Source organism: Cyprinodon tularosa, unplaced genomic scaffold, assembly GCF_016077235.1.
Source record: "Cyprinodon tularosa strain WSP-4 unplaced genomic scaffold, ASM1607723v1 ctg110, whole genome shotgun sequence".
Classification (NCBI taxonomy): domain Eukaryota; kingdom Metazoa; phylum Chordata; class Actinopteri; order Cyprinodontiformes; family Cyprinodontidae; genus Cyprinodon; species Cyprinodon tularosa.
In genome coordinates, this window is record NW_024037894.1 from 489,731 (window position 1) to 504,907 (window position 15,177).

At 40.4% G+C, this 15,177-nt stretch overlaps 1 protein-coding gene across 1 annotated transcript in view; it reads right to left on the reverse strand.

Annotated features, from left to right (window-relative positions):
* The window catches only part of LOC119790941 (Down syndrome cell adhesion molecule-like protein 1 homolog), a 98,153-nt gene that overhangs the window by 61,908 nt on the left and 21,068 nt on the right, over window positions 1–15,177 (reverse strand). Inside the window, 1 exon segment of the mRNA XM_038296723.1 lies at window positions 10,116–10,262. Coding sequence (XP_038152651.1) covers window positions 10,116–10,262 — 147 coding nt within the window.

The following is a 15,177-nucleotide window of genomic DNA, read 5'->3' on the forward strand; positions in this document are numbered from 1 at the left end:
CTCACGCTGCTGCTCTCCATGAGGTCTCACTGCCTCCGTTACCTTTCTGCTGCACCTCTGTGGAGCTTCATGACAATTACCCTTCAATCATAGAGCAAGCCCCGTATACATGCTGTACATTACCTAAAATATCCAGCTGAGTTAACTAAAAATACAAAAAAAACTGTGACAGCAACAAGAAAGAAAGTCTGGTTTTAAACTTGGTTATTTGGATATCTGTTGTTTTTATTTTTGTTGTATTCAATTTATGCAACATAACGAAGTAATTGTAAACAGATGGTAGATTTAAATTCAAAACAGTTTTTATCCAACCAACACATTGGTTTTCTGGTCATAGATATGTAATGACCAGCCTGTGCAAGTTTACTTAAGTACAGACATTTTAAAAACATAAAGTTTAAAGTAGTTTTCTATATTCTAGTCTAGATACACACAATCCAAAGAAAACCATGGATCACCTATTGGTGACAATGGACCTGATCCAGGAAGTCAGGATTTTGCCAAAGGTGCACACTCCTGATAAAAACTCAGATGAGCCGTTTCCTTTAAAAGAAACGCCTGTAAAATACTCTCCAGTGCAGAGGTGAAGTTCAGGACCAGCATGGGTGTTCTTCTCCAGGCTCAGGTAAGGAGCAGAGGACATGGCGTCCTCAGTCGAGCAGTTCCGGGGCTAGCGGAACTAGATCGAATCGAATGATGGGGGGAGACTGGAGACGATGTGTTCTTTAACCAGCCTTTCGAAGCACTTCATCATGATGGGAGTCAGTGCAACAGGCATTGAGTAAGGTGACCTGAGGCTTTTTTGGATCTGGAATGATTGCAGACTTGAAGCATGCTGGCGCTATGGATTGGTCCAGCGAGGTGTTCAGAATTTCTGTGAGGACACCAGCCAGCTGATCTGCACACTCCTTGTATACCTGCCCAGGTATGTTATCGGGGCCTGGGGCTTTTCTTGGGTTGTCTCCCCTCAGAGTTCTCCTCACTTCAGCTGTGTCAAGGCTTAGTACATCCTCTCCCTGGTGTGGAACGGCTTTTACTGCTGGGGTGCTGTTTAGTGCCTCAAACCTTTCAAAGGAGTTGTTCAGGTCATTTAGAAAGTCAGCGTTTGCTGAATCTACCAGGGGGAAGGGTGTGTTGTAGTCTGTGATCACCTGCATTTCTTGCCACTTCCTCCTGGTGTTGCTGGCATCATGGAAGAGAACCTGGATCTTCCGGCTGTGCTTCTGCTTTACTGATCTGATGGCACGGTTCAAGTTGGCTCGAGCTGTCCTCAGTGCCTCTCTGTCACCAGACTTGAAAGCTGAGTTCCGTGCTTTTAGCGATTTCCGAACCTCCCCATTCATCCAGGGTCGTTGGTTTGCTCGGGTGTTGATGTTCTTCGTAAAGCTGATGTCGTCAATGCTTTTGTTGATGTAGGCTGACACAGTCATTGCATACTAATCTATATTTATCTTGTCATAGATTGCTGCAGTTTAGAACATATTACAGTCAGAGCATTCAAAACAATCTTGAATGTTCTCCATTGCCCCCTCAGACTACACTCTGCTAAACCAGCTGAAACTTTCTACTTGAGGAGTTCTGGATAGAGCCGATTGACAGAGGAAAAAGTTTTTTTTATTTTAAGTGCAAAATATATATATTATTTTACAATTTCATATAATGACTTCTCTGTGGGTCTCTCTGTCAGCTAAAGGCGTGTTTTACAGTATCTATATGATTATTTAAATAACCGATTAATCACAATATTCTCTAATTGTTTCTTTTTTTTTTTTTTTTTTTTTTAATATACTCTAATAATCCCAGAGGGAAATTACTTCTCTGCATTTAACCCATCCCCTTGGGGAGCAGTGGGCTGCCATCGTGAGGCGCCCGGGGAGCAGTGTGGGGTTAAGGGTCTTGCTCAGGGACCCAGAGTGGCAGTTTGTGGGAGTGGGGGATCGAACTCACAACCTCAGGATTCAAAGCCCAATGCCCTAACCACTAGCCCTAGATAGGTGAAGACATATTTCACTCAGTTTAAAGCTATCATTAATGGGTTCTAATTCTGACAGCAGTAACAATATTTTCTAATAATCTTTATATTGAGGCTCTATCAAATTCTCATTTACAACTAAAGACATTTATGTTTCTAAACAGTTTGCAGCTACTATTGAGCATTATAAGTCCACTCCTGCGTTTATAAAGCTGTCAGGTGATGACAGAGAGGCAGAATTCAACTCTTTAAAAGAACAGTGATAATCATTTACTACAGCAGCGAGCTCTCTCCCTGCTTCCCTGTCTCTCAGGCACAGGCTGCTGGCTTGTCCTGAAAGTCCTGCATGCAATCAGAGCAAAGAGAGCAGAGAAGAGACCTGCTCTGTTTTCCCACAACTTAAGTTATACAAATAAGGAAAACTACATATGATTCTGCCCTGGATTAAAAACCAGTGTATAAATGTAGTGGAAATATAGTTTTTAATATAGTTCAACAGTCTTACAACAATCCTAAACTGCACTAATATAATTACCAAATTTCCAGACAGCTTCAATCACTTATTCCCTACATAGTTCAATTGGGGAGACAGTGGCGTTTGGTCTAGGACTTTACACTGAAATCGAAGGGTTGAGGGTTGAAGCCCCGGCTACTGCTAGTGTTGTTGTGTCCTTGGGCAAGACGCTTCACCAGCATGGTGGTCAGTGGGCCCGGTGGCACCAGTGTATGGCAGCTTCGCTTCTGTCAGTGAGCCCCAGGGCAGCTGTGGCTACAATGTGCCACCGTGAGTGTGTGCGTGGATGGGTTTATATCACTGAATGTAGTGTAAAGCTCTTTGGTCAAGTCTCCTGACTTGGAAAAGCGCTATATAAGCAAAGGCCATTTGCAATTTGTCTCTGATTAAATCAAATTATGTGGATGGCGGTATATACAAATTTATGCATTGTTTTGTTAAGTTAGGTTAATGTACGTTGCAATTCTACAACATCGTAACATTTCATATTTATTAAAATTCTAACCAGAAACTCCATGTCCCAATTGAGCAATTGTTTATTTTTATTCTGACCTGCACAGAATTAGAAACTTAGCTACAACTTTCTACAAACTGATCCATTGCCCGTAGTTTTCCGATTGTCTGAAAGCCTGTGTGTGTGTAAGCTGCTCACTGTCATGTCTATTGAAAGGTCTAACATCCAGCAGGGAGCACAGGGGCAGCCGATCGATCTGTAATGTAGACTGTAAGTGACCTCAGCACCCGGTGGGTCCCTGCAGGGACTGAAGTAACACCCCAGGGCCTCTTAGGGCAGCATTTCTACACTTCCTCATTCTAAACCCACCCATCCTTTACTGAGTTCCCCCCCTCCTTTTATTTTTTAGGCATTATATTTCATGTAAATCACATAAATATGAGCAAATTGTGTAGGAGGTGGATTACACAGAGTATTGTGGGGCATCTTCTGTGGGCCACCATGTGGCTGCAGCCATCTGCTGGTCCTGTTTCTATTCATTGGAGCCTCTCATTAGCTTTCTGCTGGTTAGACTGGTTGCCTGGTTTTGCAGGACTAACTTTCACTGTGCCCAATGTTTTTATTCCTTTCCACAAACCCTCCATCTCTCTGTCTGTGCTCCAGCTCTGATGCTTTAGATGCTACATGTCCAGCAAGCTTCCATTGTCTCATCAGGGTCCATCATACGCACCCGACACACATACAAGGCCCCACTCCAGGGACGGTACAGTATGGGACGGGAAAGTGAGAGGAAAATAGGTCAGTCTGCCTGCACCCCTCCCCTCTTAAACCCCACTCAGTGTCCTGGCTGGACGTGAAAGTGGGACAGGCGAGGGGACATGCATACACACAAACAAAAGCACACACACAACGCACCAGATGGGTATCATGTGTGTTTGACAAAACTGAACCTGCTTGGGTTCAAAGGGCACGGCTGCGATGTGTTCTGTCATCAACTCCACCTTTCGACCAGTATGTTGGTGCTAATGATCAGTGTCCGCACGTAATGACTCTGGTGTTAAACAGGGGGGGAAAAAAAGAAAAAAAAATGCAGATAGGAAGGGAAATGAAGTGGGTAATTAGCATTTTTAATTCAGTCGAAGCAGGGCCGTCTAGGCATTTGCTTGTCATTATGTTGTGCCCAGATGGTGGGAAGTTTTAGAGGAGAGTGAAAGGAATAGAAAGTCAGTAATGGCAGAAATGTTCCTTTACAGGCAGATCATCTCCAAGACTTGCAGACAACATCCAGACTGATCCTAGTAGAATCTCAATATTTAATCAACACAGAAACATCAGTCAGTGTTTAGAAATTAAAAGACAGATGAGTAGAGATCTTTTAAACTTAGAAATACAACTGGAATAAACAGTCTAATAAACATCCCTGTTTGTATTGTTGCTAAAATAAAATAAGTGAAAACCTCCAGTTAAAGGTCATAGCTACAAGGTTTGGATCAAAACAATAATCAAAATAAATATAAATCCATAGAAAGTCAAGACTGGTGCAGAAAATAAATATTAATTTTACTATAAAAATGTATGCAAGAAATATTGAAGGGTCCAAAATATATGAATATTTACTTGTTGCTATGGTGCCAATGTTGACATGAAAGGATTGTGCACCACTATGAAATGTGGGTTGATATCATGTGACAAGGGGCTCAGGTCTTGCCAGATCCTAGTAGATCTGTGACAGAGCTAAGAAATAACTTTGTTTTTTCCCCCTCAGTTACTTTCTCAGATTCAAGGAAAAAAATAAGAGGGTGAACATCAGTCAAGCTTTTAATTGGTTGTGCCAACCTGAAGCAAAGGGACTCAGGAGACAAGTGGAGGTTACCCTTTTTCTACTAAATGGGTGAGTTAAATATTTGCCAATGCTAACCACTAACGTTAGAGGACTTACGAAAGGAAATTGTTTATTTTAATTCCTACAATAACTATATAACTCAGAGCTTTAATAAACAGATATCACGATCCATGATGAAATTAAACCAATTTTTGACTTACATCATGGACACAGCGTATCCATCTGAGAACTGGAGCAGGTAAATATTCAGTGGAAACAGTTTAGAACCAATCAGAAAACTATAAATCAGAGAACAAATATCTATTTTAAAAGAAAAGCTCGAGTAGTTCAGACAGAATTAGAGATGAGAATTGAAAACCGGTTCCTAATCAGAACCGGTTCTGTGTGTTCCAATTCCTTGGCACTGTTTGGCAGCTCGCTTACCGATTCTCTTAGATTCTCTTAACGGTGCAAGGCATCACCAGAGCCTAGAGCTCTGGGCAGCACAACTTACAGTTTTTTACACAAGTTATGCACACGGCATTCAGTAAGCAAGTACGATGTGACCAGGCGTAAGTCTAGAAAAAGGCAAAACAAACAAAATGGCGTCCCATCAGGTAAAGCGATCGAAATTTTGGCTCCATGTTAAGGAAGAGAAAGATGGCAACAAGGCGTTTTTTGCAAACATTGCAAAGTGGCAATTACATCAACGGGAAGAAATACATCCAACATGCAGAAACACCTGTCCATACAACATGGCATACATTTTAACGGATGCCGTGTTTTCATTCCTTCCGGACAGAAGCTAAAGTTACGAACAGCATGGAAGGCATCTCTGGTGATAAGTAGCTAGTTTTATATCATGGCTGTGCTTAATGTGATTACTAGTAAATCATATGCCATTTCTGGAAATAAACCAATTTCCTACCTCTCTTTGGGTTTATTAAGGGAGTGTGCCTTTCTCGTTAATCCAGCCTTTCATTGCTAGCATGTTTATTTGAACCACTGGTAGCTGGCATTCTTACATGATTCTAGCTATTGCAATGGATGTAACGAAACATGCTACAAAGTTGCTCTGCAGTTCAGTGAGCGAGAGAAACGCGACACAAGATTTAGATGACTGTGACGAGAATCGATAAGGAATTTAATCGTTACACAGAATCGATAAGGAAATTGTAATCGTGAAAATCTTATCAATTCCCAACCCTAGACAGAATAGTCTTTATAGTCTTTAACTTGACCACACTGACTTACTCCCTGTGTAAGCCAGTCTGGCTGTCAAGGCTAAATATCTGCTGCTGTTTTTTCTACTATCATCCAAACTTCCTATAACCAGTGTCTTAAGTTTCCACAGCCTGCAGAACTGTAATTTTAGGTAATGCACAGGCACTACAATAATATTCACTATAAAAGAGAGAGTGCACTGGCTGCTGGAGCTCCCGGTCTGTTCCATGTAACGTGGTCTGCATGCTGAAGCAGACAGATGATGAAGAAGACAGAGAAACTCAAACATGATAGTACTCAACATTCACCTTGAAACACATTAGCCTAGCACTCCCTAGCATCAGAGGGTATGAGAAGCCATTATTGATGACTGTACCTTGATGTTTTAAGGTATCATTTTTAGGACAAATGATAGATCTTCACATTTCTTAGATCATATGATGTCAAAACACGGAAGAAGGATTTGTTAGCGACCTAGCCTGAGCAGCGTTTTGAAGGAAACTTGGGATATGTGGTTCATGCAACAAAATAAAATCTTTCAATGTCCAAAACATGACGGCAAAGTCTGCTGCAAAGTCTGCTGCTGAGCAGCGTCGTTTAGGAATGCGCCAAATTTTTTAGCCCGAAAACAGAAATTTTCATAAGTACATTAAAATATAAAGGGCATAACATACAACATGTCAGTGGTACATTAATATTTTTATACTTTTGTAATTTACTAATTGAAATGCCTTAATTTTAGCTAGGTTAGTACACTGCATAGCCAAAGATGCTGTGGTTGTAATATCTGACCTAATAATTTATTTCGGTTTTTGGTTTCCGGCTTTGGGATCCTCATTCTTTGTTTTCGGTTTCGTATAAGGATTTTCATTAGGAAGCGTCCCTAGCGTTGTTCTTTGCTACAAAATCACAATGCAATGGTGGGGGCTTTTCAGTTCTAGTTATAAACGCACCATTGAAAAACAACTTTTGCTGTGAAAGTTGCCAGTGAAAGAAGATCCCTACCTTCATTATTAGTGAGGTGTATAAACACAAAGACAAAAGCCATCCAACAGGGAAGTATCATTTCTATTGAAGGACAGAACTAGACTTTAGCTGGTTTTGGCCATTTCTCTTTATTTTTGTGAACAGTAGAGGTAGGCTAATACAACAGCCGGTCGATATTTGGCAGAAATTAGTGTATTTTTCCTGTATTTGCATCCATCAACACATGCATGCATTCACCAAATAATTAGCCACTCCCTCTATCTGCTCTCAGCCGTTAAAAACCTGTATTAGCAAATCTCTATTCTGTAGATTCCTTTCTTTGTCTTTTGCACACCAAACCTGTCATGGAAGATGCAGCAACTGAAATGTTTTCAGGCTTTTAATTATCTCACACTCGTTGTAAAGGTCTAATTTGGACGAGGACTAACATTAAGCTAATCATACTAATTGCCTCCATTATAAGCTCTCCTGCTAATGTAAGAAATCACCATTTTAAACACTGTTGTTTATTGCATCCTGGATAGGATTCATTTGGTCCAACCAGTCAGAGCTGGGCAACAATCTCTGGTTGGTACATGATCTTTAATTAACCCACTTTATTTTGCGGTGCAGGTTGTAAATGTTTCTTATCCTGAACAAGAAAGGCAAGCTAACAAATAAAGCCACTTTCCCACTGAAATGTTTTTGTTTTTTTTCAAACAAGGGTCGACCCGCTAAATATTAGCATTTGGCTCCCTTCCCATTGGCTAAAACATCTGGTCTAACACCTCCCTGGTAGCTGATTGACCTCTGCCCCCTACTGCTGCATGTCTGGTGACACCATCAGGCTGGGTTAGCGTTGATGATGTCAACAGTGCGACAGAAATCAGGAAAGTAAACAATGGAGAGCAACATGGAAGGAAGCCAGGGTGTAGTCTGTGTTCTTTATTGTTTCATTCTATTATCTGTCTGAATCCCTCTCACCAGAGCTGCTCCATGTTTATCTAATGTAAACAGAGTAGTTTCTGCATGTTAGATCAGAAGTGATTGGTGCGTTTTTTGACGTCCTTACGTTGTGTCCAATGGTATTATGTATTTTAATGCTCTGGTGTTCCCACAGTATGCTGATCAGAGCCGATTTTAACAGTGAGCTGTTCCCACTGCCACTAAAAGCCCATTGTTCCTGGGTTTAAACAGGTTTTTTATCCAGAGGGAAAGGGGTATAAATGACCTGACTTTGGTAGGAGAGAAAAAGCAGATGTGTTCACTGTTACACAGTGGATTTGCTTTCTGCGGATCAGCTTTAACACCTCCTGCTGTGCGTCTTAAGACCGGCTGACAGGACTGCGACGGGCAAGACAGGTAATCAGCCGCTCACACACATGCACTGAGCTTTTAGTTGAAAAAGACAAAAAAAAAAAAAAAAAATCAGTTTTAATTTTCACATCTTCATTAGATCTGTCCAGACAGAGCCTTGCTGAAAAAGCAGCACCAGAGAGACAGGGTTCGGGAAGCAAGTATAAGGTTTAGCATTCCTGTGTGTTTGTTCACTGGAAGAATTTGCTTTATTTCAGATATGGAAGAAAAATAAACCATGAGCTCAGCGTGCAACTCATTTTCTCCGGCATCTGATTCTCACACTCACTGCTCATCAACTGACCTATATACCCCTAATTACACACAGCAGCCCAACAACAGTGTACACAGTAACCATAAATACACACACATCCTAACTAGATCCACGAAGCCGATAAAAACTATTCCCCTCTTTTGGATATTTGTCTTTGCAGACTTCCACTAAATATAATTTAACATTTTATACTTTTAAAGAAAAGACAATAAGAAAACAATTTATGGCATAAAGCATGGCAGTGGTATCATTATGCTGCAGGGATCCTAGCGACATGCTTTTCAGGATAAATGAAAAAGGGAGCCAGTTAGTTTGACATCTTTGCTGAGATGTTTCCAACACACGCAGGATAATGTTCAGTTGATCTTCTTCTCGATTGAAAGTGGTTGAGAACAACTTTCAGGTGCATTATTGCCACCAACTGGTAAGGAAAGTTAAAAGCTTCTTTAGGGGCTGTTGTTTCATACTCAGAATGGGGGATTCCTATTGAACAATATATGATTTGTGATCATGACAGTTATCTTACCCCATAAAGGGTGAAATAAAAGAATAACAGAACCGACCACATGAAGACAGATCAGTAACACAGATGACTTCTACTCAAAAACCTCTAAGATAAATTCAGCAGCATCACTCACAATGTTTATCTTTTGACCTCCGTATCATCAATGTTCCCCCTTCACTCCAAGCATCCAAATCGCAAAGCTAACTGATCAAAAATAGATCAAATTACTTGAAATAACTACCAAATGTAACACTGATGGATATCATGTACATATGGAACATGGTATGTATTTGTTTTTGCATACATATGAAAAAAAAACAACAACCATCTGCTTCAGGACCTAAGGCCATTCTTGGCCTACTACCCTCTTTGCATCTCTCTTCTATCCCGCTCATTTCTCTCTTCTAAGCTTAGCCTGCAGTGGTTTTAAAAGCACAAATAAACCGAGAAACACAAACCCATCACAAACATAAACATTAAAATACAAAATGTGCTGCAAGACATCCAGCTCAGCTTTTTCTGTAGCAGCTCCGTCAGACACACTCGCACCAAAACGAGGTTAATGAAGATGAATGTGGGGGCACAGTCCTATTGACATCCTGTGTCTCTAATTGTGGCCCTGTTCTTCAAGGACACATGGTGGAAAGACAAGCAGGGAAAGGACAGAAATAGAAACTGTGGGACTTTTGGAAGTGAGTGTGTCTCTCGTTTTCTTTAGTGTCAAGCTCAATTAAAGGTAGGACTTGACATTAGCTGGAGAAAACTGAACGCCATGAGGAAAGCAGTGAGAAGATAGACGGACAGAGGGAAAGGTCAAGGAAAAACAGGAGGAGGAAGAGGAGAAGGATGAAGGCCACCGGATCAGTGGTCCAGAACGGTAAGCAGACAGAAGACACACGTTAGGAGTTCGGTCAAGCAGAGCGCTGCATCAAACCCCCCCTCCCACAAAATCAGAGCCATAAAGGATGAAGACATAAGCACAACCAAGGAGCCAGAGCATTAAACAATCAGCTTTTTTAATTTCCTACCTGGAACAATGGAAACGGTGTCTCTTTCCCATGACACGACACTGACGTACTCCTGCACGGCAGCAGGGATGAGGCACTTGAACACTGCTACGTTGCCCCGCATTGAGCGCTGGTCGGCCACCCGCACAGTGTAGGGTTCCCTGAAAACTACAGATGGAGAAACATTATTTTACAAAAAAAACAAAAACAGTAAGTAAGTAAAAGCGCTACATTAAAAACATTGCATTTAAAAAGAGCAGGCATGTATTTTAGCCTAAAAAGCTTGTTATAATGGATTTTTTTAGCTGGAGTGTAATGTTCAGAGTTTTAATAATCAGTAATCTATAAGTTTTTGTTCCCCCAGAGTACAACTATGAAAACACAGAAACATTTATGATGCTGAAAAGAGAAGAGAAATGTTAAAATCAATAAGGGTTAAACTGCATCATCCTGCTATAACAACCAGAAGATGCAGTTGATGCTGTTTTTCTGTGGGTGATTAAAAGAACAAAAAATAACTTTTCTGTCTAATGATTGCCAACAGAGATGTTTGATAAAACTTTGCTGAACTGTTTGTTTTGGCCAGATGAGACGAATTGTGAGCTTTAAAGCTACAAACACTTCAGGTGGGTTTGAAGGTGGAATCTTGAATCCCTCTGTTAGGTGTGGAGGAGGATCTGTGATGCTTTGGGCCGTTTGTCTCTAAAAGGTTTTAGATGCTTGTTGGACTGCATGGCATCGTGAAGATTTAAGAAGATGGTAATAATGGGTAGAAGGTGACACCTTTAAAAAATATGGCAGTTTACTTAAATGCTTGAATAAACAAAAATGTTCGAGTTTCTGGTTTTAAAGGCACAATCGACCTTTTTGACCAGGTTTGTTGATTAATGACTCAGTATCACAACTTTCTTTTAATCACATCAGCCCTTTTATCATATAAAGCTCAGGCTGCCATTAAACAACACAACCAAAGATCTATTTCACTGTTGTGCACAGAACTTCACAAGGAGACGATGCACAGAGGTTCAAAACCCACTGGGATTTATCTGCTGCTTTGGTTTTATGCAGGTTTGGGCAATATTTTACACTCAGCTGAATGAGCAGGAGCTCATTAGCCAAATCACATGAAAGCCAGGATGTATCTGAAGGTTGCTAAGAGACTGGTTCGGAATCCCTTGCCTGGTAACAGACACGGAGATGGTATGCATATATTCTCGGCTGCAAAAAGGGAAACCGTGCACAGCAATTTACATCTCCTTTAAATAGATAATTTAGACCTCTCAGATCGGTTTGGTTCTTGTCTTAATGAATATATTTAAACTTATCGGGAATCTTTGATTGAATTCTAGCTGTTAGTGGCGTGACGCAGTCCTGCGCTCCACGCCTATCACCGTTCATTGGCAGAGGAAGAGCAAAACCCTCCAGAAGAAAATAAAAATCAACATTATGTCCGACTGTGACCCGATCACCATCACTGCCAGGCCCTGGCACAGGCCACTGGCGGCAGGATGTTTGCTTCATGCTAATCCCCCCTCGGCTCCTGAGGCTCGGCTTTCTGGTCATGTGGGAATGAAGGCAGCAAACCGGCTGCAGTGTAGGCAGGGTCCCGGCTCAAATCCCCCACTTGGCGCTTGTGTTAGTATTAGAACGAATATGAGTATTAGTTCAGGCCTGTGTTGGGAGGCAGAATATGGAAACAGATGTTGATGGCTGGAGGGAAGGGGGAGGAACCAAAGTGGCCTTGATGAACGACAGGAGCAGGGTACAGAGCGGGACAATGGACACGGTTTAAAGATAATCCAGCTGAGTGTCTGAACTTTCTGTTCATTGGGTTCTTTTCCTGGAGGACACAAAAACTCAAAATCTCCTTTTTTATTCTAGATTAAATCAAGCTTATTAAAGCAGTTAAAAAAAAACTTAACAAGGAAACACTGATTGATCTGTTTATGAAGGAGCACAACAAAAGCATGTTAAGCTCGCAACGGGGCGACAATCGGAAGCTAAAACGAGGAAACGGGAAGGGAAATAAAACACCAACAGCTCCAACGTCGAGTCCAAAATTAGAGCGCTGCAGTATGATTGATCTTTAGTCTAATGTACAATGGGAAAGTTTTTTTCTCTGGTGTTTGTGAAATAAATCAATATGCTCTGTGCCGAACAGATTAAGGTATCTGATAGGCTGACAGCATTTAGAAAATGAAAGAGGAACATTTGTTTTAAAGTCGGGGGGCCACACCGGAACACTGTTTTTCCTGAAAGAACATGGGATTTAAAAAAAAAAAAAAAAAGTTTGAGTATTATTATTACAAATGTTATTTTGTGAAACAGAAGGGCCAGTCATCTACTATAAACTTATCAATTTCTACATTAGTTGCTCATTCTGGAGGACCCTTAATAAAACAATGGCAGCCTGTTAGATTAAATATATTTTTTTCTGTGTTTTACACTTTGCTTTTGCTCTATTTTTTAGCAAACAACGATTTATGTCTATTTACCATAAAAAGACAAAATAACCAGAAGTAGAGACAATAAGTGAATAAGAAACAGCTCTAGACGTGTCTATAGGAGAAGCTATGAAACAGACTGAGGCTGCTAAGAAAGAGAAGCAAGTTTAAGATCAAGTGTGAAAAAGTGCACAACTTTATTTAATGCCAATAGGGACAAAACACTGATGATGTTTAAAAATCAATGTCCTTTCAAAATCCATTCTGAGCAAAAGACAGGCTGGTATCGGCGGTACCGATCCGATACTGGTACTGTGCAAAAACACCTGACGCTTCTTATCATCCTGTGACTCCAACTTAAATTACCTTTGAAATTAAGGCTGAAACAATTAACTGGATTAATTATGATTAATCGTTTATTAAAATAACTGTCAACTACTTTAGTAATTGATAAATCATTAACTGTATAGAGTATAGAGACTCTAAAACATGCCTTTAGCTGACAGACTGACCCACTTAGAGCAGTAATTATACCAACATGAAAAAAATATATATATAAACATTTGGCATTTAAGATAAAAAAAAATGTTTTTGTCCGTCAAAATGCTCTATCCAGAACTCCTTAAGTTCTGAATAGAGTTTTAGCTTCACTTGGTATATATACTGTAAAAAATGCTCTTTAAGCAACCTTTTTCTATCCGATTAATAATTGAAAAAATACAATCACTCTGTATAGCCTCTTTTCCACTGAAAATAGTGAGTTAACGTGTGTTTTTCAAACATGGGTATATCCACTAATGGTAATATCGGTATTTGTCTCCCTTGCAACTTGCAATAAAAGCCGATCTAACCCCTCGCTGGCAGCTGAATGGCCTGGTGATATCATCACACTGGGTTGGTGTTGATGATGTCATTAGTGCGACAGAAATCAGGAAAGTAAACAATGGAGAGCAACATGCAAGGAAGCCAGGGCGAAGTCAGTGTGCTTTATTGTTTATCTCTATTATCTGTCTGAATCCTTCTCAACAGAGCTGCTCCATGTTTAACGAATGTAAACAGTTGTTTTTGCTTGTTGGATCAGCAGCGACTGGCGCGGTGTGTTTATGTACGTGCGTTGCTTTCAAAGGCATCACGTAATTTAGTGCGTCAACCTGGCTCTGGAATTCCCACAGCATGCCGATCAGAGCTGAGGTTCCTACTCCCACTAAAACCCCATTAATCCTTGGTTTAAACTGTTTTTTCACCCAGTGCAAAATGGGTAACAATTATTTATAGACTCCTTGTCAATATAAACCTCTATAAAGAATAATTATTTCAGAAATCTAACTTAAATTTAGCCTTTCTCCTTGTGGAATATGACCAATATGGGGTCAGAGATCATCAACATATGTAATAAATACTTATAGGCACACGTTTATTTAAAAAACACAGAGTAAACTACTCTCAACCTGCATTTTAAATGCATGAGCTCCTTCTCTGCACTCCAGGCTGGCTGTTTATGCGCCGCTGGCGTCTTTTCCATATTGTGCTGTGAAAAAAATGCAATCTTTCAATGTTTAACAATGTTCTGCCTGTTGTTTAAACAGTACAGTCCACCAAAATGGCTGAATACTGCTTGTTAGCAGGGTTTGTATTTACAGCAGCTGAAAAATGGAAGAAAATCTGATTTTCCACCCAGGCAGTCCCCTAGTTATTAAGACAACAGATACTGATACCACAGAGAGCTTCAGGTAAATACAATGTACAGCTTTAGAGCCTTCTATACATATTCTACATATTATATATATATATATATGTTTTTGTTTTATTACCGAGTGATATATTAAAAAAATAGAGTTCCAAGCATATCGCAAATACCTGAATGCACAGCAAATAAAAACAGTACTACGAACACACAAAACTAAACAAACACACAAAACAAATGCAAAGGAAAAAAGTTTGAAAAGAGAATTACTGCCATAACTGAAAAGTGCAAACATGCCGCAAACACATAAATGTTGCGAAGAAATACCACAAGGGAAACTTTCTGCCAGTAAAAGCAAGTTAAGATAAAGTACAAACTAACACTGCATGCTGAACAAGCTCCAGACTCCACTAGAGAACAGGACAGCATCCTGTGGATGTTTTTACCAAGGATCTGGTCCACAGACATTAATTTATACTCATTTCTAATGTCTGTTTGTCTTTGCTACTCTTTATTCACTCATTGCAGCATTTGATCTTTTCATGTCTTTTGTCTAATTATTGTGTTTGTAAGCAGTAATCTGTTTGCAGTGCTTTTTCTATTTGCTAAACATTAATGTATTTGGGCCACTGTGAAAATCCCCTGATAAAACCTTCGGTCTACTCTGACCAGTTCCCAGTTGACAGGAAATTCTCCCAGCATCTCTATTAACCTGGACGAATTTAGGACGTTAAAAGAAGTCAAGTTTTTTTTTGGACCTTATTCACCAGATGGAGAAGCTAAAGGGCTAATGTAAGAGTAAAGTGCGCAGCCTAATCACCAGCTGTGTCTGATAGGTGCGAGGCCTGATGTGGTGCCTGGTGCACATGTTCTCTCTGCAGACGGTGTTCTAGGTCAGCCTGTGTTCAGGCTATTTCAGGACAGGTGATTCTGTTTGGGCTGGGCTTTTGTCAAT